The following is a 26200-nucleotide window of genomic DNA, read 5'->3' on the forward strand; positions in this document are numbered from 1 at the left end:
AAACTTGGAAGGAAGCTTACTCTTACATTGTGGACCCTATAAAGAGTAGAGCCATGTGGCCAAAAAGTACATGTCCAATGAAACTAACACCACCACCACATCACACTCAACCTAGGAGACCAAAGACCAAGAGAAATAGAAGTGCGGATGAAAAGTATGATAGTTAGAAGCATAAGCATGGTGCAAGTGAACCTGAAAAACTTACCAGAAAGCTTGTTAGTGTCAAGTGTGGGAAATGCAACACTATGGGACATAACTCCAGGACTTGCAAAGGTGAAGGAGGGAATGCAGGAAGCAGTAAAAAAAGGAATGCATGAAGCAATCAAGGAAGGAATGGAGGTGGCATTCAGGGCATGAGTTAGTGTATTTTGTTTAAATACTTATCTTTTGGTTTAGGACCACTTTTTCGCATTTGGATGTTATGTTTTAGAACTACTTTGTTGTCATGGTTTTATTTTGGTCCTTTATCCCATTTGGTCATGAATTTAATGTCAACCTTTTTTGATTGTTAAAGAATGATGTTTATGGTGTATTTCTGATAGTTTACCACATTTAGAGGCTTTAATGACTTTGTTCTGCAACAACAAATAAACATTAACTTTAGGTGATAACTACATTACATTTTCATTACAACCATCAAAAGGGTACACATTTCTAAAGTTGTCCAAAATAACCCTAAATCGATATTACAATATCAAATAGCAAAAAACTACCACATTCCCCTGTTACAATATCATAATCCAAAAACTCCAAAAATTCCATTCAACTACAGGAGTCCCTAATTCCTAAATCCTAAATAAAAAACACCCAAGCCACCACAAATAGTAAGCAACTTGCAAACAAACACATCTTCAGTTTTGCCACTTGATAGTTTGCATTGTTGATATTTCTCAATAATCTGGGTATTATCAGCATAAATCTTGCACACATTGGAGGATCAATCCATCCCAAGAATCTGCATCTGGAACCCTTCAAGATTAGAAAAAAAAAAAAAAAAAAAAGATAAACATAAGGGTGATTTTTCAAAATGAGGATAAAATACCAAGATAAAACACTTACCTGTTGAGGGCAAGAAAGAAACCTTCGACTAGGGTTTGTTGATGTCCAAGAGGTGCGAACCACCACAACCCTACCACAGAAACACATCACCATTTCAATTGTTGATGTCTAAGAAGTTGTAAACACAAAGTATGAGTAGTGCAAAATATGAAGCTCATGAAGGTTGAAGATGGAAGAGTGAGGTAACTAGCTCCTACTTTTATTTTGAATAAGGTTGCAAAAATGGTCCTTGTAGGTGGAAAGACGAAAATGCCATCGTCTTTATTGCAGTTAACGACACATATGGACGGAAGTTAGTGTGAGGGACCAAAAACAATAGAAAAAAAAAATTCAATTTTGGACCAGTGGTGAACCAACATTTTGTTTTGGACCAAAAACACATAAATTTGTTAACCATAGGGACTATTTTGCAATTTGTCATACAAAAAGTTATTAAATATCCATGATCTAGTTAGGATACAATCCGTGTTTTCACTTTAGCTGCATGCCTCAAGGTCAATCTTCCCTAATAAATGAAAATGTTTTTGTCACATATTATTTTCTCTTTGATTTAGACAAATGACATTTTCTCTTATTTTTAGATTTTATTGTTTTCCACATGTAATTATCTTATTTATTCGGAACAAATAAATGCCACATGCTCAAATATTCTTCCATTAAATCTCATAATAAATACAAAATCAATCTTAAAATAAATCATAATCAATGTTATAAATAATACCGGCATGAAAACTATTTTTTGCTAATGTAAATCCGTAAATTCAATCTATTTTTGAGCAAATTCATTGTCACTCATACAAACTTTCCATACGTGTCAATGTCTATTTCTGTAAATAATTGTTTAATGTTAAAAAAGTGATATTGATTTTTTTTCAATAAATCCGTATAAAATACGGATCTGACGCTTAGTTCCAATTAAAATAAAGTATTTAGGATTAGCGTTGATCGCACCCACATTTCCTCGATGGCTTCCGTCCTAAATTGCCAAGCAGCCTCATTTCCTTTAACATGCTTGGACTTGCCTGTTGGGGCAAATATGTCTCTTTGTAGGAATTGAAAAAGGGTGATTGATAAACTAAAAGATCAAAAAAGCTAGAACTTTATCAATTGGCCTGAGGATTATTACATTTCTCTATTCAAACCTCCTATCTGTCATTAAGAATTTGGAAAGCATTCGAAAAATATTTTTATGGGGTGACAATGCTACAACAACAAAATATGTTGGTTCTTGGAACAATATTTGATATTGACATCTTCATTGTAAGCCTATTTAAAGTCAAAAAGGGGAGAGGGAGTGAGACCCAATTCTGGAATGACAACTGGGATATTGTGCCTGTTGTTTCCAAAAAAGCATATTTGTCAACAACCTTTTTAAAATGGTATCATCTTTAATTCGCTCCTTTAGTATATGGGTCCGAGTTCGTTATCTTATCCCATTGATTTACGAGAAAATTAATATCGAAGGAATCAGATTTAAGATTTACGTTACTCTATAATTATTATTCAATGAATTCTTAAAAAGTTAAAGAAAAAAGAAAGTTCGATGCAGCTCTGATTACAATCAAAATCCAACTGAATCAAGTAAAACTTACAAATGAATTGGATTGTGATCGGTGATGACGTATACAATCAATCGTTAATCACGATGAAGAGAAAACAAGTAGCAAAAATCACACAAAATTCAAACCAATTTCATCCTTACGCATATCCACCGGCGTTTTGCCAATAACCGGAATCGTCGACGGCGGCGGCAACACGTAACGTGATGAGAAATTACGGATCATGTACTCGTTCTCCGCCTCCGGATCTCCGTTTTGCAATGGTCCTTGGTCGAAATTAAGCGCGTAACTAAACGGATCATACTGGAACTTGGAAGATTGTTTACCGAAGCTCTTGTTGTGATTGAACCGCCGTATGAACGTCTTCCACCGTGGACCGGCAACGATCTCCGACCACTCACGAACCTTCATCAAGGCGGCGATTCCTCGTGACCACAGGGTTCCGTTCGATTTATTGTAATCGTCCTCCTCCTCCGAAGACGGAACTTTCCGCCACCGGTAGGGTAGGCAGAAACAACAAGTTCGATCGGGGAAGAGTGTTTGTGAGGAGGATGGGGAGTTTTGGTAAGATTCAGCGGCTCTAGGAGATAACTGAGTCACCATGATTAGATACAGAGGTGTATTCCACCTTGAAACCCTTGGATATGGCGGGGAGTACTGTGGGGAAGAGATATATACAGAGACGAAGGGTTTAGTGCTAGTGTAGTGTAGGTGTTCTCTTTGCAACGGATAATTTTGGTGTATAATTTTTATATGTTAAAGCTTATAAAAATTATAAAAATGAGAAAATAAAATAAATAAAAGTTTTGAACGAAAGTGGTAAAGAGACAGCTATGGGGAATTTTATTGAATTGGTCCACTAAACCTAACACTATAATTATTGGATGATTAAAATTAACGGCTGTTCCAGATTGGGTCCCTAGTCCCAACAACCCTTTTTGTCGCCTCTACGATTTATCGTTTATTTCTTAACAAATCGAAGTATAAAAATAAAACGATAGTCACTAAAATGTTTAAAATGAAAACCATAACATATATAATAAAATAATCATGTCGTAAAGTTTATCATCAAATAATCTTATAATTTGCAAAAAACAATAATCGTGAAAAACACTTGTAATCTGCGAATGACTTTTTGGAGGGAGACTATTTCTTGAAATTCGTTATGTTTGCAAGTTAGTGTTTCTAGATTAAATAAAATAATCTTTATTATTTAGGTCGGTGAATATTCGTGAAATATTATTTTTATATGAAATAAATATTCTGTGATCTATGTCGAAGAAATTGGATTAGAAAATGATAGAAAAGATTAAAAAATTTAATTGTAGGAATATAAATTAAGCAACTAGCAAAAAGCTAGCATCAAAATAAAAAAAAAAAAATTACAAGGACATAGTGTTTAGAGCCGATTCCAAACAACCAACCAAGTTCAACCGGTTTTTAGGAATACTACAATTATCAATTTACTTTATACTATGAAGTAAATTCATAATTTATTTTCTTCCGTTAGCTCTTTTCTTTTTTATAATTGTTATGGTGAGTCTTTATATTTCTATGGAGGCGGCTTCACCATTTCCGAGGTGTTTCTCTCCCTAATAGCGATATTACTATTTCCCATCTTATGTATGCCTATGATGTTACTTTCATTGATGAGCGGTTGGAGATAAATTTTTCGATGTTTTTACCTTGCTTCGGGGTTAAAGGTGAATTTACTAAAAAGTAGAGTTTTTTGGGGTGGATGTTAATAACTTGGAGATTGATAGGATGGCTAGTATCCTCAAGTGTGAACCCGCCTCGTTTCCTTTCACTTATCTTGGCTTACCGGTGGGGGCTAATATGAATCTCTCTAAGAATTAGACCTTGATGGTGGAAAAATTTAGGACTAAGCTTTCGAAATGGAAAGCAAAGTCCTTATCTTTTGGAGGTCGACTCACACTCGTGAATTCGGTACTTAATAGTCTCCCTCTTTATTATTTCTCCTTGTTTCGGGCTCCTCGAAAAATTATCAATTTACTTGATAGTATTAGAAGGCGCTTCCTTTGGGGTGGTGATGATGACAAGAAGAAAATCAATTGGGTAGCGTGGGACATGGTCAATAAACCTAAAGACAATGGGGGTCTTGAAGTGGGTTGTCTTGATTCCGCCAACTTGGCTTTACTTGCCAAGTGGTGGTGGAGATTAAAAGGCGAGATCGATTCCGTTTGGTTTACTTGTATTCAATCTATTCATAATCTTAATCTCATTGACGGTAAGCCTCTTGCTAAATACTCTTTAAAGGGTGTATGGTATTACATTTCTCATATTGCTATTGAGTTAGAGGACAAGGGCATTTTTCTGTCCAACTTATTCAAAAGAGTGGTTGACATTGGTGATAAGACATACTTTTGGAAAGACGTGTGGTGTGACGACTATGCTTTGAAAGATATTTATCCTAATTTGTATGCTTTGGAAAAAAAAAATAAAGATTGCTTAGCGAATGATTGGATGAATCTAGGAGATGATCTGGTTCCTGGAATGGAATCGACAAGTGAGAAGAGGTAGGGAATCCATGCAATTCTCGGCTATGGTTGATTTGGTGGGTACTATTCATTTTAATAGATGTTGTGACAGATGGCAGTGGACAGGGGATTCTAAAAACAATTTCTCTGTTAAAGCATTGAGACAATTAATTGACAGGTCCAGTAAGTCACATGACAACTTGATGAGGTGGGTGAATTGGATTCCACTCAAAGATCAATTGTTTTATTTGGAGATTGTTTAAAAATCGAATTCCTACATTCTGTAATTTGATAAAGCTTGCTATTGGCATTTCTTCAAGTCTTTGTGCCTTTTGTCGTTCCTGTGTGGAAAGTATCGATCATACCTTTTTCTCATGTTCCTTTGTCACGTCTCTTTATAAGTGGATGGTGGAGTGGTCGGGTATCGTCAGGGATCAACCTTTTTCTTGCATAAGTCTTATGTATATGGTTAATTCGCATACATGTGATACGCATGTTCGTAAAATGATTGTCCCTTGTTTACTCTACTTTATGGATGATTTGGAAGGCGTGTAATGGAATTGTCTTCATAAATGAAGGGCGATCACTTATGCTTTTGGTGGATGATATTAGCATTAACACTTTCAATTGGATTAAGAACATGTCCAAATTTTGTAATACTGATTGGTCTTTATGATGTTTGTCACCTTTATCGAACTTTTCTTGTATTTGACTTGAGCTTCTTGCTTAAGTCCTTTTTTGTGCTAATATATTTGATTTTCGTTCAAAAAAACCCGCTAAAATATGACTAATCCCAAGAGAAGATTGTTGCGAATATCCATAAATAAGTCTTCAAATATCCATAAGAGCACCTAGTATCGAACCGGTATTACCTCGTTAAGGCTGAGGTGGCGTCCTTAACGACTTATGACGCAAGGAACACCGCCCCTTGCTCGTTTGGGGGGCGTTATGGTCAACGCGATTGTAATGAGAACGAGTGAAAACATGCAATTTGATTGGGCAACAGCAATATATGACCATTTTAAAATTAAAAATATAATTATTATTATTTTTTACCTATAAATACCTATTATCTATCTTAAGTTCTTTTCACATAATTTCAATTTCAATTATCTTCAAAAAAAAATTATGGATCTTTTCGACTCGTCCGACGATAACGGTGGCGATATATTCTTCAATATGATGTATCACTACTACACTAATGAGATGTTACAACTAGATCTAGCCCCACTACTCACAAGTCGTGTGGTATTAAATAGAGATCGTGAAGCTAGAGTCGAATGTCTATATCGAGATTACTTTGCAGAAAATTGTGTGTACGGGTCAGATGAGTTCAAAAGAATATTTCATTTGAGTAGGAATGTATTCTTACGTATCGCCAACGCCTTGGAAAGCAAGTATATTTTGTTTAACTTTAATACTTATTTTATCACAAAATAAATACATATTTCTACATTATATAAATGTTAGGTATGATTTTTTTTTCAATTGAGATATGATGCTAGAGGTAGGCGAGGGTTTACAACGTTGCAAAAAATGTTCTGCGGCGATTTGCTTGATGGCTATGAGGGAGTCACCCGATACCGTGAACGATTATATGTGAATATCCAAAAGAACTGTAAGGGAGAGTTTGTATAGATCGTCAAGAGGTGTTGTTGAAACATTTGGAGTCGTATATTTGCGGAAACCTTTGTTGCATGATTTGCAAGAATTGTATGTGGCTCATGAAGAACGACATAGGTTTTCAGGAATGATTGGAAGCATTATTGTACACACTGGAGATGGAAAAACTGTCAAGTAGCATGGAAAGGGAAGTATGTAAGTGATCATCACAGATCGCCTTCGTTGGTATTAGAGGCTATTGCTTCCCAAGATTTATGGATTTGACATGCATTTTTTGGGGTTGTGGGTTCCAATAACGATGTCAATGTCCTTGATCAGTCACCAATATTTGACGATCTTTTGTTAGGAAAGACACCGAACGCTCCTTTCACAGTGAACAGAAACGAATACAAGTTTATGTATTACCTTACGGACGGAATATATCCTGCATATTCCACATTCGTTAAGGCATTTCATCACTGGTCGAACCAAGAGATAAAGTTTTTAAAAGAAAACAAAAAGGAGCACGTAAGTATGTGAAACGTGCTGTTAGAGTTCTTAAGGTGAAGTGGCACATAGTTGAACATGCGGCACATCCATTAGACTTAGAAACACTATGTTATATTATGAATGCATGTATCATAATGCATAATATGGTCGTAGAAGATCTAGGATGGAATATTGCACACTATATCCCAACGGAGCCCAGACACATTCAATTTCAACCAGGAACAACAAAATATTTGCACAGAGTTGTTGATATTTAGGACGCATATAAACACAGACAACTTCGAGAAGACTTGACGGATTATATGTTCGACGGTAACGATGATGAATAGTATTGTTTAGGAAAATTAAATTATGTATTATTTTTGTCTTTTAATGTTTCTTTTTTTAATTTTTAATTTGAATGTTATATCTAATTTTAGTGCAATGAATTTTCTAGTTTTTAAATATTATGTTTTATAAAAATATATTTGTTTTAATTTAAAAAAAAATCGAAGAAAAATAAAAAAGAAATCATGACATGGAAAATTAATAGGTGTTATAACATGCTCTTAATATGATATCATTTCCTCACTTGTGTTATAACATCATTGCTTATGTGGGATATGAGGTGACAACAGTTTGTTGTTATATCTAGTTGCCCACACCCAAATGTGGTTCGCTGTAGCATCAATATTTTTTTTCAATCTTTTCTACTATCTTCTAATCCAATTTCTTTGAATTGATAACGAATTCACAAAAAATAATAATCTTAGAGCATTTCTTGTAGTTGAGAAGCATGGGAGAAGGTTAATGTTGGTTGGAAGTATTTGTCAGATTTGAATACCCTTGAATTAGAATTAAGTTATAATCGATAATATGTTGACATGCATGACCCTGGCCGACCTAAGCGGCACCATAACTCCATAAGACTTAACGGTATTTGGGGGAATCATATTTAGCCTATTTACAATTAAAATTAAAATGTATGATTTCAGGCCCATTTTGTTTTTTTCTTAGTAAATGTATACCTAGCTACCTAGTAGTATCAAGCAGTAGAAAAGGACAAGGTTGTGATAATCACAATTTCGATGGTCTGCGATAATCATTGATCACGCCTTATAATCATGTCTATGTCAATCGATCAAAGTATGTCATTGGAATTGTATGTGTTAATCACGATTTAATAGTCAGTGACACGTACTTATCATCCCTCATCTTTCTGGTTGCCTATGTTCATTATCTCCTCCATTCTTTATGTGAAGCTTGCTCATCACTAAACTCGTCTCAATATGTTGTTAGTACTTGTCTTTATTTTCTTTATAATTTCATATGTTGAAGATGGAATACCGAAGGAAGAGGAGCAAATGGTTGAATAAAAACTTATTGCATGCTTCGAGATACAAGGGTGTAAACAGTTGAATTTCATGTGTCTATCTTCATTGTAAATTGTGAAACTAAGGGTTCATAATGTTGAGATGTTATGATTGAGAGAGAAAATTGTATTTGATTCTCATTATTTGAATGCTTAAGTTACAACTGAAAACTATACATGAATATATAACTATCTATAACTACTTGTAACAGAAGATTTCATAGAAAAGACTAAAATGCCCTTAAGGCTAAACAAACTCTAACGACTTAACGACTTATACTGTAACACCCCCTTAATCTGGAGTGTATAGAAGAAGACCCAAATTGGATGTAGCATGTTGATGTTGAGAACCATTTAATGATTTGGTGAAGACATCAGCCAATTGAGAAGTAGTAGAAAGATGAGATAATTTGATTAAACCTTATTGTAACTTCTCTCGAACATAGTGACAATCTATTTCGATATGCTTGGTACACTCATGAAAGACGGGGTTACGAGCAATAAAGATTGCAACTTTATTATCACACTTCAACGGTATAGGAATGATATTAGGAACTTGTAATTCATAAAGCAATCTACTGAGCCAAGCTAACTCAGCAGTAACTCGTCTCATGGATCTATATTCAGCCTCAGTGGATGATAAAGAAACAGTTGTTTGCTTTTTAGATTTCCATGAAATTGGAACACCTCCAAACAGTATAAAGAAACCATTTACAGACCTTCTTGTTATAGGACAAGCAGCCCAATCAGAATCGCAAAATGCTTCAACTTGAAAAGACTCCTGCTTGTTGAAAAACAATCCTTGTGTGGGATTACTTTTGAGATAGTGTAAAACATGAAGAGCAGCTTCGTAATGTTCTTGACAAGGGGTTTGATTGAATTGACTTAGATGTTGAATAACATAAGACAAATCAGGGCATGTATGCAATAAAAAATTCAATTTTCTAATCAATTGTCTGTAAGTTGTTGGATCTTTTAGAGGATCTTTCATAACAAGTGTCAATTGAGATTTGGAAGGCAATGGAGTTTGACAAATTTGGTGGAATCTATTGAATAAAGATTCAATAGTTCATTCATGAACTTTTGTTGATGTATAATCATTCCATCACTAGTAGACTGAAATTCTAATCCAAGAAAAAAAATGAAGAAAACCCAGATCTTTGATTTAAAATTGGTGATGAAGAAAAGCTTTCAAACTATTGATTTCTGTGGAATCATTTCCCGTTACTAAAATGTCATCCACATAAACAACAACAACAATTAAGGATGTATTGGTATTCTTGAGAAACACCGAATGATCATTTTGAGAAAGATAGTACCTTTTAGACCTTAATGTTGTAGAAAGCTTAGAATACCATTGCCTTGAAGCTTGTCTTAAGCCATATAAAGACTTCTTGAGTTTACATACTAATGATGGTGATGAAATGTGAAATCCAGGAGGAGGTTTCATGTATACTTCTTCGTGTAAATCTCCATGTAGAAACGCGTTATTGACATCAAATTGATGAATTGGCCAATTCTTTTTAACAACAAGAGCAACAATACAACGAATTGTAGTAAACTTGACAACAGGAGAAAAAGTCTAGTGAAAGTCTATTCCTTCCTTTTGGGTAAAACCCTTTGCTACCAAATGTGCTTTGTGCCTTTCAAGAGTTCCATCAGCTCTATATTTGACTTTATAAACCCACCTACATGATATTGGTTTCTTGCCTTTGGGTAATTTCACCACATCCCATGTTTGATTGGCTTCTAAAGCTTTTAGTTCATTAACCATAGCTTGTTCCCACTCGGGATGTCCCTTTGCTTGATGATAAAAGGTTGGTTCAAAAACATGAGTAACAAAATTGAATGTATATCTTGTAGGAACAGAATCTGAATTATGATCAGAAAAATCATGAAGACAATAATTGGTGATAGTATGATGACAAGAATGAGAATTACATTCTGAAAATGTATGATTACATACATAATCACGTAAATGAGAAGGTGGTTGAATAACACGAGTTAAACGTCTTAAAGAAACACCATTTAGTTCAGGTGGATTTCAAACAGGAGGTGGAACAGGTACATGAGTAGCAAAATCTTGATCAAGGGCATCTTTGGAATTTGTGGATAAAAAGGGGAGTGATGATGGATCAATGGATGGTGATATGATGGAATGCAAAGGAAATATATCTTCAAAAAACTTAACATCTCGAGAAATATATATTTGTACATTTGTTAGATTCAACACTTTGTAAGCTTTTGTCCCAGTTCGATATCCAAGAAAAATGCAAGAATTAGAACGAGACATGAACTTGTCACGACCAACTGCCAGAGTATGAACAAAACATAAACAACCAAAGGCTTTTAAGTTTGAAAAATCAGGCTTGGAACCATGCAACATTTCGAATGGAGTTTTGTTGTTGAGAATTTTGAATGGCATGCGATTCATTAGATGAACAGCAGTTCGTATACATTCACTCCAATAAGCTACTCCTAGTCCTGATTGAAAAAACAAAGCACGAACTATTTCAAGGATGTGACGATGTTTTCGCTCCACTAAACCATTTTGTTGAGGATTATAGGGTGTGGAAGTTTGATGAATAATGCCTTTTTGCTGATAGAGCAGTTGACCTTCATTGCTTGAGCCTAATTCATAGGCATTATCTGAACGAATAACTCTACCCTTTTTGAAAATTGAGTGTCAACAAATGCAACAAAACTTTTGATCAATGAAAAAGCATAGCTCTTATTAGTCAAAAAATGAATCCATGTATGTCTGCTGTAGTCATCAACAATAGCGAGAAAGTATTTGTATCCATCATGAGAAGTGTGTTTGTAAGGACCCCATACATCCACATGGACAATTTCAAATGATGTATTTGTATTAGTAACACTTTTTGGAAAGGGCAATTTATGTTGTTTGGCTTTAGTACAAACAGAACACATGTCAAGATTATGATTAGAATGTGAATTAGGAATGAGAGAAAGAGTTTGCAATTTTTGTACAGGAAGATGACCCAATCGTCTATGCCATAACAAAGCATTACAATATGATTTTATTACAGCTATATGAAAACAAGAAGGAAGAGGTAGAGTAAAAGACAAAGTAGATTTAAGTAAATTATGATAAAAAAAACATAAAGATCATTCACTCTTGTTCCAAGAATTCCAAATGCAAATCTACTCTTCAACAAGGGTCATGCATTAAACATCTTGAATCAGTAAAAAGGATCAAGGTTTGCAGTTGAGAGGTGAGTTTGATTATCGAAAGTAAGTTGTATTTGAAGGAATGTATATAAAAAACGCCATGAAGAATGATGGTGTCATGAAGTTTTACATCACCAATGAAGGTTACAGCAGTAGAATGACAATCAGGAAGACCAATCTGAATAGGCTGAACAAGTTCAATCATGGATAGAAAAATAGAACTATTAGAACAAATGTAACCTATTTCTCCAGTATCAATAATCCATGAATAATGAGGAGTCAATGAAGAAGAATATTTAGAAACATTTGCAACAAAAGAACTAAAAGAAAAGGATGTACCTCCATCATTCATAGAACCTTCTGTGATGGTTGAATGAACTTGATTGAATGATGAGGTTTGATTAATGGAATTAGTATTCAAAAGTTGGAGCAATTGTTCATATTGTTCTTGTGAAATATTTGGAGCAGTGACAGTCGAAAACATTGTGAACTGTAGGTTTAGGATCTTCTTTCTTGGATTTGGTGAATTTGAAACTAGCAGGAAAGCCAATGAGTCTGTAACATTGTGATTTGGTATGACCAGATTTCTTACAATGGTTGCAGATCAATTGTTTCTTGAAGGTTGAAGAATCAGTAGAAACATTCATAGCAATGGCATCTGGGTTGATAGAAGAGGTTGCAGTAATACCTCGTTGTCTTTCTTCCTGGATAATGAGAGAAAACACAGCCGAAACTGATGGTAAGGGCTTCATCATTAGTATTTGACCACGGATGATCTTATAAGACTCATTAAGTCCCATTAACAGCTGAATGAGGCGTTGATCTTCAAGGAATTTATGAATTGCAGTAGCAGAATCACAGGAACATGGAGGAATTCCTTGAACAATCCTTAATTCGTCCCAAATTTTGCTTAATTTGGTGAAATAAGTCGAAAAATCTTCAGATCCTTGTGAAATTGAATACAGCTGTTGTTGAATTTGGTAAAGTAGAGCCCCATCAGATTGAGCATAGCGATGATTAAGTTCAGTCTAGATTTCGCTAGCAGTTTGAAGAAACAGAACACTATCAGCAATGTTCTTATGTAGAGAATTCAGTATCCAGTTGATCACCATGGAATTAACTCGAAACCAATTAGAAAATGAAGGATTTGAATCAGAAGGTTTCGTGATTGAGCCATCGATGAATCCGATTTTGTTCTTAGCAGCTAGAGAGATCATCATTGATCTCTTCCATGAATTGAACCCTGCACCATTGAAAACAGAGGTAACAAGAACATAATTTGGATTATCGGAAGAAGCAATGAAATAAGGACTGGTATGATCGCTAGTTGGAGAAGAATTAGCACTTGATGAAGACATGATGATAAGAAAAAATGAATGTAGGATGAATTGAAGAACATATGAGAAATGAAGATGAAGATCGAAGAACCTAATCTGATACCATGTTGAGATGTTATGATTGAGAGAGAAAATTGTATTTGATTCTCATTATCTTAATGCTTAAGTTACAACTGAAAACTATACATTAATATATAACTGTCTATAACTACTTGTAATAGAAGATTTCATAGAAAATACTAAAATGCCCTTAAGGCTAAACAAACTCTAACGACTTAACGACTTATACTGTAACACATAATCATATAGGACGTTTGACAAAAACAAATGTGCTTCGACTTATTTATGCCAACTAGCATAAATTTTGACTCTTGATAGTTGATACTAGCCAATGTGGGACTAGCTCACTTGATTAAATTTTATTAACTTGATGATATTAACTTCTGACTACTAATTACTTGTTATAAAAAAATAGTTGATGCTAGTTTTAATCATGATTCTTGACTAATTTGGCAATTACATTGACCACCATAGAAATTGGTACAATTGGGAAATATTCATCATTCAATACTTCAAAGGTTAACAAATAGAAAATTGTTGACCTTCAGCTGAACTTTTGAGTCTCTTAGACTTGCCTTCTTAAAAGTGCTTAAGTGAAAATCAATAATTTTGACCATGTTTGTAGACAATTCTTTTTTAGTTTCATTGGACACATTTATTCTCTTACTTTGTTCTGAACTTTTAGTGTTGATTTTTAGCCACCTTCAGTTAATCTTATATCTTCAACAACTCCTCACTAGAGAACTTTTAGTGTTGATTTCATAATATATGGATGTACTTCGTTGTTCGTCTTTTATGTAAGAGTCTGAAGGTAATTTCAGTTCTTGAGGGGGCATTTCTACATTATCTTAAACCTTGGGGGTAATTAAGTAATCCCTGGAAAATCTATAACGAAAACTCTGACTAGCCCAGGTCCCATGTCCCAGCTTTCCAAATCTCTTGATCGGGGTGGGTTTTTTCCGACGATTAAATACTAGTTGTCCGGCAAATACACCGGAAACCCACCGGCGAAATGCCAGGACCAGGTCCACACATGATGTATGCTCTGGCTACAGGCCTGGCTCTCATGAGCGTCTCTAATGGCAGATTCAGCCCTCATCACTGCATCGTATACGCACTCAACGCCTTTTTCGGCCCTGACATCGGGTCGTTCGCCGAGTGGCTGACGTCCACCGTTGGCTTGGGTGGTGTATTCGGATCCTCCGTCGAAACTTACATTCACGATCCCTTCTTTTACGTTTTGATCCTCGGAGTTCCTCTTTCGTTACTCTACGCTCGTGCTTCACGATTTTTCATCTCCAAGGGTTATCTCGATTCCATCTCAGGGGTCAGTTTATAGGTTTGCGATTCTTTGCTGTAATTTATCTTCAATTTTACAAACAACATAGCATGATAATATCTTTCCGTTATATTGTTTTTGTGCCCTAAAATTCAACGAGCTCTTTCAATATTTTCACCGTTTCTTATGCTCTGGGTGCAGATCCCCCTTACCTTGAACCAATGTTTCTTGCTCATATCAGCTGGTTCTTTATCCCACTTCTTCTTAGATCACCTGTTTGAGGTAACATTTCACTTCAGGTTTACATAATAGAGGCAAAAATGATAAGAGTTATTAGTTAATCAGAGATCAAATATGGCAGGAAAATGGGCATTCAACCATGTACACTTGGATACTGAGTACTGGTTGGTGGAAAGGCCGTGCTCCTGTTAATCCAGATGCTGTTGTTGTAATTGGATTTCTCTGCACCTGCTTAATAATCGGCTTCATTCGAATCAACAGGTGCTTCTTTTTTACCTTATGATCTGAAATCTTAAACCACATATATGTTTTTTTTGTCATATATCTTGATTTGGGGTTCAATCGAGTTTCATTTTTTGTTTCTATTTAGGATAAAGGCTGAAAAATCTATCAGAAAACAATTGATTAACTCTGGTAAGCTTCTCATAGCGATTGCTAGTGTCTACTGCTTATGGTGTGCGAGCCAAATATACATGGTGAATCCTCCAAGACCAGCAGTTGGTGAAGAAGCAGATCTTGGAGTGATTTTGTTTCTAGCTGTTTACTTCTTCCTTCCACATAGCTTATGCATCATGTCAATGAACCAGGCTGAACGACTCCCTCTTTAGCAATGCCCTTCATTCATTGTAATATTCTCAACATGAATTTTTGAAACATTCATGAGTATTTTTTGGTGGTCTTGTAGAGAAATTGTGTTATTATTATTTTTTTTTGCCTATAACTCTTGTATTTTGTTGTTGGTGTTAGAGATGAAATGGACTTAAAGGGTAAGAAGACTTGATCCCTATAGATAAATAGGGGTAGTGGGTAGAGGCGCCCAAAAGGCCCTATTATGAAGTTTGGGTTTGGGCCTGCCCATAAATGGTCAAAAATCCCGGTTATAATGGGCCTGCTTACTACTATGGACATAAATGGTCAAAAATCCCGGTTATAATGGGCCTGCTTACTACTATGGACATAAATGGTCAAAAATCCCGGTTATAATCAGCAAACCAGCTTAAAAGAAGACAAACATATATGCGATGTAACAACCCACATGTGAACACCCAAACCAAAGGGACCTCCACTTGCAGAATGCAGCAGCTAAACTTAAACATGGGACATGAATGAGGCCTATTGCTAGTCGATTCAAATAGAACCTACACAACCCACAGAAAAAACTGATGCACGTTGACCAAAATTGTGATGTTCTCTTAAGCGCCTGTTTGGTAGCCTCTTAATTGAAAAATTAAGAGGCAACCTCTTATTTTTTCAGATTGGTAGCCTCTTAATTGAAAAATTAAAAAGCAATCTCTTATTTTTTCAAATTTAGAGTGTTTGGTGGTATCTGAATTTATCCCTCTTAATTTCTGAGATGTGAGAGTGTCTCTGAAAACAAAAAAGAACGCTTGTTACCTCTTTTGCCCTAATACTTCAGTAAAAATTCAAGCCTTTATCATATATCTTCTTTCTTAGATTTAGATTGATTATCGAATCAATCATATACCTTTGTTTAACATGACACAAGGTGCTACAAGGACTTGTTATTAATCCCACTTCTATACAAAACACAAGGATGCCTGTCTATTATCATCCTGACAATACAAAATATTTCTAAAACCTTTCTCCACGTTAACATAACAAAGAGGAAACGGTGTGTGTGTATATATATATATATATATATATATATATATATATATATATATATATATATATATATATATATATATATATATATATATATATATATATATAGAGAGAGAGAGAGAGAGAGAGAGAGAGAGAGAGAGAGAGACGTATAAAAAAAACATTTATAGGACAAATCTTTAAAACTGGTTTTACTGTTCTAATCATAAGAATCTATGTACTACATATCTTTTAATAAAGACACACCACCCAGGTCTATCATCAAGAGATTTAACGCTTAAGATTGACCACAATAACGCTTATATTATCTTTGCTTCCACGAGCCGTTGCCATTTTTGTTAAGAACACTGCTGCATTATTGGTCGATCTCCTATGATATTCTTTCAATGATCTCCTTCGATATGTCCATTTATCAAGACATTTTCGCACAACTTGACATGCTAAATCGTTAGATATGACATCCCATAATCCATCACTAGCTAAGATCATGAATTCATCTGCATCATCTCTTTTGTTCACCGTAACTTCAGGTTTTGCAATTACGTATGGTTTTAGTTGTCTATCACCTATTGATCTGGAAGTCGCAAGAACTCCAAGAACACGTAGCCCATTCCAGTCGATCACTTTTCCTCCTGAAAGTTCGATTCTTTCTAACTCATCGGGTCTATCTGGCTGCATGCATGTCCGACCACTCTTCATTAATATTTTAACGTTAAAATTAAAGTATAAAAATAAAAGAATGTGTCAATAAATAATTACTTTATGGTCAACCGATAAGGGCACAGCAGCACCACCACCTCTTGAAAGAACAGCCCTTGAATCACCACAATTGGCAACCACTATTTCTTTATCACTGACCACTGCAACAACAGCGGTGGAGCCCATGGAATCGACAACGTCAGTTTTGTTCACTTCCTCATCCATCTTAGTGAAACTCGTCACCATCAAATTTTCCCAGTTCATCTCCGTTGAGTTTCTGTTTCCTATATCCATCTCCTCTGCCAACAGCTTGTGTAGCCGCTCACGACAAGCATAAGCAACATAGGAACCACCATGACCATCATAAACGCCATAAAAATCGAATTTCTTTGAGTTCTCATCAACAAACCTTTTTTCTATACTCACAGCATCCTCCATCTCTCTCCTCCGCCCAATCACCGACAAATGGCAAGTTAAATCGTCACTGTGTTCTTTCTCGGTGTTCTCAAACCCCGAGTCATTTGCATTTGACAAAACCTTCAACCTTCGAAGCTCTGTTCTCCTACGAGCAAGTACATCGTTTGATTTACCAGAATAACCAACACTGCAATTGCTCGACCGTGAAGACATTGCGATCATCATGTTCAAAAGAAAACCAATTCACGAATAAACATATATTTGTTTTGGATTAATGATCGAAATAAGCAAAGATAGAGATATAGACAACACAGTGACGTGAAAAATGGTGGATTATTCGTAATTTCGGCGGTCAAGTATGGAAAACAGTACCAAAGGAATTACACGTAGGTTCATAAATTCTTATCAAGGTACGTGTATGATTCAAGTTGGATTCCAATCAAATAAAGAATTACAGAATCATTTTTATTTTAATTGGTTTAATAAAGAGTTCTCTAGATAACCGGAGGCACAAGGTATTCCTTAAGGGGGCCAACAGGCAAACTGAGGAGAAAGGAAGAAGTTGGAACTTGGGAATGATAATAGCAGGAGATAGTTTGGTTGATAGTAGAAAAAATCTGATAAATCCAAACGATTTGTGATTTGCGATTTTTTACAAAAGATGAATTAGAGATATTTCAACATCGTTGGTAAAATTCAAAGATTTACAAGACCTTGCAATTTCCGTCATTGCTTTGATCCTCAGCAGTCTCCCAAGTCCCAACGACCCAAAACGCCAAAAAAAATGACAATATTTGGAGTGGAGTAGTGGGTTTGTATTATTGGGCTTTTGGGCTATAATTTGTTTGATTCCGTTAGGAGGTATTAATGATTGATCTATTACTTTTTGACTTTTTGTTTTAGAAACATTTTTTTTGCCGGTGCTAAATTTAATAAGTTACTTAAATTTATTTTTATTTATAGGCTGTTTGTTTTATCTTAACGATTTTGTCAAAATTAAAAGTTGGTTGGGTTATTATATTCATTTATTGCAGCTCATTTGTTTTATTTAAAATTTTTAATGAGTTAGTTATTTAAAAAGTAACTTGGTTGTAATTTATTGCTCGTCTTTGGTTCTAACAGTTAGTAATTATTGATGAAGGATGCAAGTAAATGTATGTATTTATGTTCATTTTTCTTTTTACATTTAGAGTATAAACCATATTAAACTTATTATATGGTTTTATTTCGATGTTTTAGTCCTGACCCCTTATTGTTAACGTTTATGTCCCGTCCCTATAGATAAACGAGCATAAGAAGTCCAATTGCATACAAAACACAATTAATTTGTATTTTAAAGATCAAATAATTAAACTTGACAGATGAAACGTTCATTATCTATCTATTATTAACAAAAAAACATGTACTATATATTATTGATGTTTACCTAAGATTTTTCAAGTTGTTTGGTCAAAATAATAGATGATGTAAATGAAAGGTGGAATAGTAGTTTGTTGGTGTGGTCCTAAGAAGCGGAATTTGATGGAAGAAAAGATAGGGTGAAGAGAATGGTGGATCTTTAGTTGATAAATGAATTGATGTTCCTTCGGTGACTTGTCATATTTGTCATGGAGATTCAGAAAATATTTCACAGTTGTTTCTAATCTGGGACTTGGGTGCTGACATATGACATAATATTTCATAGTTGTTTCTAATCTGAGACTTGGGTGCTGACATATGACATAATATTTTTAGATGGATGGACCGGTTAATTGTGCCTATGATATCGATTTCTCAGTTACTTGTATGGTTGGATTCACATGATTTATCTAGTGCTAGGAAGAAAATAGTGGGTCCAATTATAATTAATATGTTACGGGTAATATAGCATTATCAAAGTTCATGATTAAAGAAAATATTTTTTTTAACAGCTTAAATATTTTTAAAAAAAATCACGAACATATAATGTAGAGTATTAGATGACGATTTTAAACTATAATTCAAAAAGTGGAGAATTTTATATATACCCTAAATAAACATCAAAATATCAAATATAATGTAGATTATTAGATGGCGATTTTAAATTAATGATTAAAAAATAGAGAATTTCATATACATCCTAAATAAACATCAAAATATTATCTATGCCCGTCTAATATAGTGTTATGTAGTTATCATGTATACCCTAAATTAGCTTCTTAAATACTCATATTTGTCCAAAATAATTAACATTTTATAACCAATTTAAATAATTATTTTTATCAATTTGACTATTATACCCTTATTATGTAGCTAATTTTAGAATATCATACATTCCTTCATAAAAATTCAAAAATACCATATTTACCTAACTTTTTTTAATCAATCTTTTATCCTTTAACTTTTATTTATATGATGAATGAATAAAATACATAAAAGTAGGTCACATTCAAAAAAAAAAAAAGATAAAACCCTTTATGCATTCAACTTTTCTCAAGACGAATTAATAGAAAAAAAAAAGTTGTCAATGTAACCATTTTGTTTTTGGAAACCGATTCTTTTTTCTCAATGATAAGAAGGCCCATGTTATATTGATATTCATAGAGCTGTATAGACCAATTACCAGATGAAATTCAATACGTCTACCAAGTATACAAACAAACAAATTGAACACATTGATGTTACTATACAGATGGAAGGTAAGATGGGTTAATGTTATGATCAAGTACTAGGGTTGAAAATGTAAACTTTCCAAAAAGGTTCAATTTATTTTGATGATACTGTAATGCCATCAGATTGGTCACAAAAGGGGAAAACTAAAACTTCCTAAGGAAGAAAGCAACTTGGTAGTGTCAGGGTTATTCAACGTAACCTTGTCTGCATTGCAGGAAGGTGTAGTGGAATTGGAACAATGTGGTGATGAACTAGCTAAATATAGTGTAAACAGAGACCCTAATCAGTTAGAAGGATCTGATTTTCAAGTTTTTTTTTCCCTAAAAATAGTGTAAACGAGATATCACCTGGTGTGATGAACACGATGATGATGATGAACTCGCTGATGATGAAGCCGTTGATGATGAAGTCGCTGAGAATGGCGGAGCAGGCGTACATTGAATGTGGCGGAGCAGGGGTCGATTGTGTGGAGGAGCAGACGTCGATGTCGATTGTATTTCCAGGGCTGCTCAACGTCTCCGTGATAGGAGAACGAAATAGGCATTGATTATCAAGTATTATGGATTTATGGTCGATCTATTTTTTTTAATAATTAAAGTAATTTTAAAAAGCTAACAATAATCATAAAAATGTTAAAAGTATATTAAAAAATAAATAAGATTCAGGCAAATTTAATATTTTAAAAGTTTATAAAAAGTATTTATTATATTTAGAGATTAATCAATATAAATATAATAGTTTACTGTTTATTTAAGTTATATACATAAAAAAAATTTCAATAAAAATATAATTTGGTTGAAATGTGTTTTTCTAATACAATTTACTACTTAATTAACTAGAAAACTTTCTTGTTTACAAGTGTTGGGTTTCTATAGAAAAACACAAAGTCATGAAAAGTAAATGTTTAGGATGTAAAGAATGGTCATGGCTGATTGTAGGTTGTGAAAATGATGTTCACCGGTGGATATGTAGTGAGAGAGAGAGAGAGATAACTAATTAAATGCTTGGTCTTCATCAATCTCTATGACACTCCATAGCCAAGACACCGGACATCACGACGGTGTTCACACATAACTTGGCTTGCCACATAGGAAACCCACGCATGGGTATTTGCTCATTTCGGATAGCCTTAAAGACTTAGACCGAAGGGTATGCCCATTTTTCACCTTTTACTTTTTAAATGTTACATCAGCTTTCCATTCACTCACATTTCATTCACCAAAAGGCAAGAAAATATCACATTTAACTACCTTTTACTTTTTTTTTTAAAATAAAAATAATCGATTTTAAGATTTATAACTAACAAATAAAATAAAAATAACTCCTTAAAAATGGTTAATAAACTTAAAAATTAATTAAAATGAAGATACTTCATTACTTAAAATAAAAACTACATAAAAAACCAAGATTAAAATAAATAAATAAATAAATAACAAGAAACAACCAAGATTTAAAAAAACACAACCTATATTAAAAAAAATGAAATGATCTACCAAAAATATTTTTTCATGATCTTCTCCTTCTTCAAAACTAGCTTGAGTCCTGAAAGATGATTGGTGTTTTTTATTAAGAACTTCATATCGTTCATTTATTGGCTTTTCGCATGCTCCTTTTTTCCACTTCCTTTTCTTTGCCGAATGCAAAACGTTCAGCGAAATTTAGATTGTATCGATCAAATATCCCCTTCATTTTTCGCATTTCGTCTGCTTCCATGCTAAAATCTAATACATTGGAAGAGGTCGGACAATTTCTTCTGGCTCAAGTTCATCCTCCTCATTTAAATATATCTCGACACGAGCATCAGAAGAAGTTGTGTATCCATAGCACGTTTTTGTTCTTTTTTATTGTCTTCAAGTCTTGTTCGTATTTTGTCCACCTTGGACTAAGAATTAACAATTTCCAAGACTCGTTAATCTTGAATTACTTTTTCGTATCCTCGCGATAAAAAGGCAAAGCCTCTTGAAAAATTTATTCATCTCCTTGACCGCTTGTCCGTTGGGTTTTTAGGTTGTTGTATAACCCGTTCATTTTTGAAACGGGTCTCGATATTTCTCAAAACTTTGAATTGAGTTGGTATTTGGTATGGTGTTCTTCATCTTTATGCAACTCCATGCAAAATCTCTCAATAATGTGAAGCCAAAAATGATCTCCCGGTTTGTGCATTTCCGTGCATTGAATCCTTTGAAATGTTAACCCAAGTTGTTTTCAACATTGGGACTCCATGCTATCGGCCACTGCTTTGTAGTCTCTTCCACTTGTTTTTCTTTTGCGGCGTGGTGGGGATGGGTGTGAGTTTCTCGTACAATTGCGTCATCTGACTCATCGAGGTTTTGGTATCGTGGTGTTTAGCTTTGGGTTTGAGATTTGTAGAGCAGGGTTTGGCTTTGGGTTTGATTTGGTGAAAGTTGATTGGGAAAAACGACAAAGTTGGTGAACATATTTGGACTAACATTTGGTATTTGCATGGGGTAGTATTGTCTAACATTTTGGTATTGGAATTGTGGAGGAGGTTGAATGGGGGCATCAAGTTGGGGACGATAAACCGCTTGGGATGGATCGATGGCGAAAATGTTTCGAGTTGGGGTACTTGAACTCGAAACATTGGTTTTTTTTTCCTCTATCAGATTTAGGGGTTAGATTGTTGGGATTTTTTTAAGAAATAGAAAGAAATTGATAGAAGAATGTGTGAACTTGAAGGTGAAAGTAGTGGGTTATTTATAAGTGTGTAAAATGGTAACAAGATATATATATATATATATATATATATATATATATATATATATATATATATATATAGAGAGAGAGAGAGAGAGCTGGGTTCAAATGTTTCTAGCAACTATTGTGTGCATGAATGCACCAATAGGAATTTAGGAATAATTAAATAATTAAAAAATGTAATAAGAGTAATTATGTAACTTTAGCATGATAATTAAAATAAAATCCCTTAATTCATGGAAATTACCATAAAACCCTCTTTGACCAACTATTAAACCCTAGCCTCTCATATCATACGTATTCTACTCCTGCCTCCTCCCTATTGCCTCTTCCATCGACAACCACAAAATCGTATCCTCCCCCTTCCATTGACCTTCGACCGCATCAGTTGAGTTTTGATGCACATGTCGACCATAACCCTGCTACAACCAACAAATTTTACAAGACTGGGGGAGTGAATGATAATCAAAATACCACCACCAGTAGCAACGAATTCTATTTCTCAAGATGCCCAAAGGTTAGTTATATTTCCTGTATTTCTTGTTCAACTTAATCGATTTCTTCTACCTTAATTTTGATTCGTTGGAAGTTTCATCTTTGAAGAATCAAGACTTATTCACTTTGAGTCAAAATTGATTTATGATTATGATTGAGTATGTATCGATTGATTGGTTTTGAAATTGATTTCTGATTTTGCACCTTGAATCTGATGTCGATCTTGACATGTTAATTTGCTATGTGTAATGTGAAAGTGTAACTTACACCCACCAGGTGTTCGACATAATGCCAACATTGCATCATTCTTCCTTAAACATTCTACATATTCTTATGTGATAATGATTTCTTTTGATTTATTTTAGATACTGTAAGTTATGTATACCTTAAATATTTTAAGCATTGTGGTTTACGTTTATTTATTCTATGTATGTTGGTTTGATAAAATGTTCACTTCAAATTATTCTACTTATTCTAATGTTTGTTGTATACTAGTTATTCTAACTACTTTTACTTATGTTTTATGTTCTGTGTTGAATATTATTCTAATCAAGCTTCAATTGCTATAGATGATGAAAGATACACTATTATTCTACTAATTCGATTGTATGTTGTATTGCTTTAATTAAAATATCACTAATCAAGATTCTATTTGCATCAAAAGATGGACCAATTGTTGATCAATTGATGAATTAGTTTTCATTTTAAGCTAATTAAGCTAATTCTGTGATAATGACTTTCTTTCCTCATCATTGGGTGTTTATTCTTATCTTCAATTGTTTCATTCTTTAAGAATAGCTATTTCATTCTTTAAGAATATTTTGTATCTAATGTATTCTTCTATTTGAATAATGTGTAGAGAGTATAATAATCTTGGAGAATCACATAAGAATGATTCTGTCGGAATTCTATTTCTGGTATAATCACATAAGAATGATTATGGTAGAATCACATAAGAATGGTTTTGCAAGGGTTGTATTGCAATTCGCCGAAGTTTTAACATGATTTTTGTTTCTTATGTTTTTCAGATGTTTCAAGTTTTACCTAGGGATCACTTACCATCCTCAAGTTTATCTTCTTTTTGTAGCTCCTTGTATAGAATCATTCTCATGCATTACAATTTTGACAGAATGTCAATCTCACAAAATGTCAATCTCATAGAATGCTAGCATATTTTGAAGTGACTTAGAGGTCAAACATACACAAGACATCTAGAAAAGAAACAAGAAAGTGAATGAGGATTCTTTTAAGAATGCCGATATTTTTTTTGCAGGAGATTTCAAGAATATATAATCATTAAGTATTGTGTGAATGTTTGAGTAATTATAGACCAATCAATTTTAATTTTAATTAATTATGATAAAATAAATTCATTCAATTCATAAGCCAATAAAATAGGCATATTAGTTTGACCGTATAACAACCCTGATCTCCTCTTCATCACACAAAAAGCACCCGCCACCATTTCCATCGGACTCTAACTGTGTACTGTTCGGAAAATCGATAAACCAAATTGTTGAGTAGTATCTTTGACATTCCTTTCTCTGTTAGGATTCTCTTTATCCTCTTGATCAATTTTTAGGGCAGATTGGCATAAAAGGTAACATATTCTATTTGACTTCTATATATACCATACATACAATATCAATAAATTTGGTTTTCTCTTCATCCGTTTGAGCGATATTTGATGATACATTAACCTGAGAATATTGTCGTGGTACCATTTTATGTTTTCTCAATAATATTCTGATTTGAATAATTTTTTGCAAACTTGATTTAATTAACATTTTATGTTTTTATTTACTTATATCGTCATACAAAATTAGTTGTTTACATCTCCAAAGTAATTGCTTGCCGGCAAATAAAATCAGTTATTTCCATGTTCGGAACTTTAAAAAAATGTTGCATACGTATGTGTGGTGAAATTTTTGTGGATGAACTAAAATGATGAGGGAAAACCAATGCATGCATATCCAACCTCTGTCATTTACGAAATATGGTTTTTTTTTTTCTTTTTCTTTTTCAAGTTAATCTAAAAGTTTGGATTGTGGTTTCTATCTGGGCTAAATGATTATATATTCACTTTTAAAACGTAAATAAAAAAAACTCAAGTCTCATACAATGACTAATCAGCACCATTTTATTAGTTATCAACATATGATCACAAATTTTGCATTATGCCCACATTATATTGCAAAATTATTTTTAGACCAAAAAAACCTTAAAAAAGCAGGAGATATAAGAAAAATCATATAATTTATAAAACTAGTTTGTTGATTTTATCCTTTCTTTTGGTTTGTTTAAAACAAAGGAAAATGACTTATTTAAGCTTTTTTGGAAAGCAAATCAAGACGATATATAGGCAAAATCAAGATGATATATAAAGAAGAAAAGGAAAAAAAACGATAATTTTGTTTGGATGGAATCAGCAATAGAAGAAAAACAGCATGGTAGTGTGCATGTGAAAAAATGATTTTTTTTTTGCTAGAATTAAATATGCTCATTCTTTTACAATTTTTATTCTTTCAATGATCATCATTCCAAATTTGTGAAGTGTATACAACATGTTTTTATAAAATGTATACAAACACGTATTATATAAAAAATAACTCAAAAACGTTTTTATAAAAAAATATAGATACACACCTATTTATGTGCATATATATATATATATATATATATATATATATATATATATATATATATATATATATATATATATAAAGGTGATAGGTGATTGTATACATTTTTTTTGTAAAATATGTTTTTGTATAAATTTTTTTTTGAAAAACGGATTTGTATATATTTATATACTTAATAAATACATATTTTTATAACTAGATATTTCATATACAAAAAAAAAATTATATAGAAAATATAAAATTTTTATGTGAAAATACGTTTTTTTATAAATATGATTTTATAAAGAA

General features: G+C 33.5%; 3 protein-coding genes across 5 annotated transcripts; 1 reads left to right on the plus strand and 2 right to left on the minus strand.

The window, feature by feature from the left end:
• Positions 1-587: 587 nt before the first annotated feature.
• On the minus strand, positions 588-3398 carry LOC111902644 (uncharacterized). 3 transcript variants are annotated; one of them, XM_023898461.3, is made up of 3 exons: positions 2762-3398; positions 1060-1129; positions 588-961 (listed from the first exon to the last, which is right to left on the minus strand). In XM_023898461.3, the coding sequence occupies exons 1-3, from the start codon at positions 3219-3221 to the stop codon at positions 793-795; spliced, it is 699 nt and encodes a 232-aa protein (XP_023754229.1). In that variant the 5' UTR covers positions 3222-3398; the 3' UTR covers positions 588-792. The 3 variants fall into 3 exon arrangements, 2 of the variants coding, with proteins under 2 accessions (XP_023754229.1, XP_023754237.1); XM_023898469.3 differs by having other exon boundaries at positions 588-969; positions 2762-3395; XR_002853889.3 differs by lacking the exon at positions 588-961 and having other exon boundaries at positions 1067-1129; positions 2652-3389.
• A 10670-nt stretch (positions 3399-14068) lies between these two features.
• LOC111902662 (uncharacterized) lies at positions 14069-15391 on the plus strand. Its single transcript, XM_023898481.2, has 4 exons — positions 14069-14495; positions 14649-14729; positions 14809-14948; positions 15058-15391. Exons 1-4 carry the CDS (start codon positions 14181-14183, stop codon positions 15293-15295), a joined length of 774 nt encoding a protein of 257 aa, XP_023754249.1. The 5' UTR covers positions 14069-14180; the 3' UTR covers positions 15296-15391.
• A 1068-nt stretch (positions 15392-16459) lies between these two features.
• LOC111902675 (protein phosphatase 2C 51) lies at positions 16460-20627 on the minus strand. Its single transcript, XM_042901150.2, has 3 exons — positions 20408-20627; positions 17073-17616; positions 16460-16985 (listed from the first exon to the last, which is right to left on the minus strand). Exons 1-3 carry the CDS (start codon positions 20602-20604, stop codon positions 16584-16586), a joined length of 1143 nt encoding a protein of 380 aa, XP_042757084.1. The 5' UTR covers positions 20605-20627; the 3' UTR covers positions 16460-16583.
• Between the last annotated feature and the right edge of the window lie 5573 nt (positions 20628-26200).

This window comes from Lactuca sativa, chromosome 4 (genome assembly GCF_002870075.4).
Source record: "Lactuca sativa cultivar Salinas chromosome 4, Lsat_Salinas_v11, whole genome shotgun sequence".
NCBI classification, from domain to species: Eukaryota; Viridiplantae; Streptophyta; class Magnoliopsida; order Asterales; family Asteraceae; genus Lactuca; species Lactuca sativa.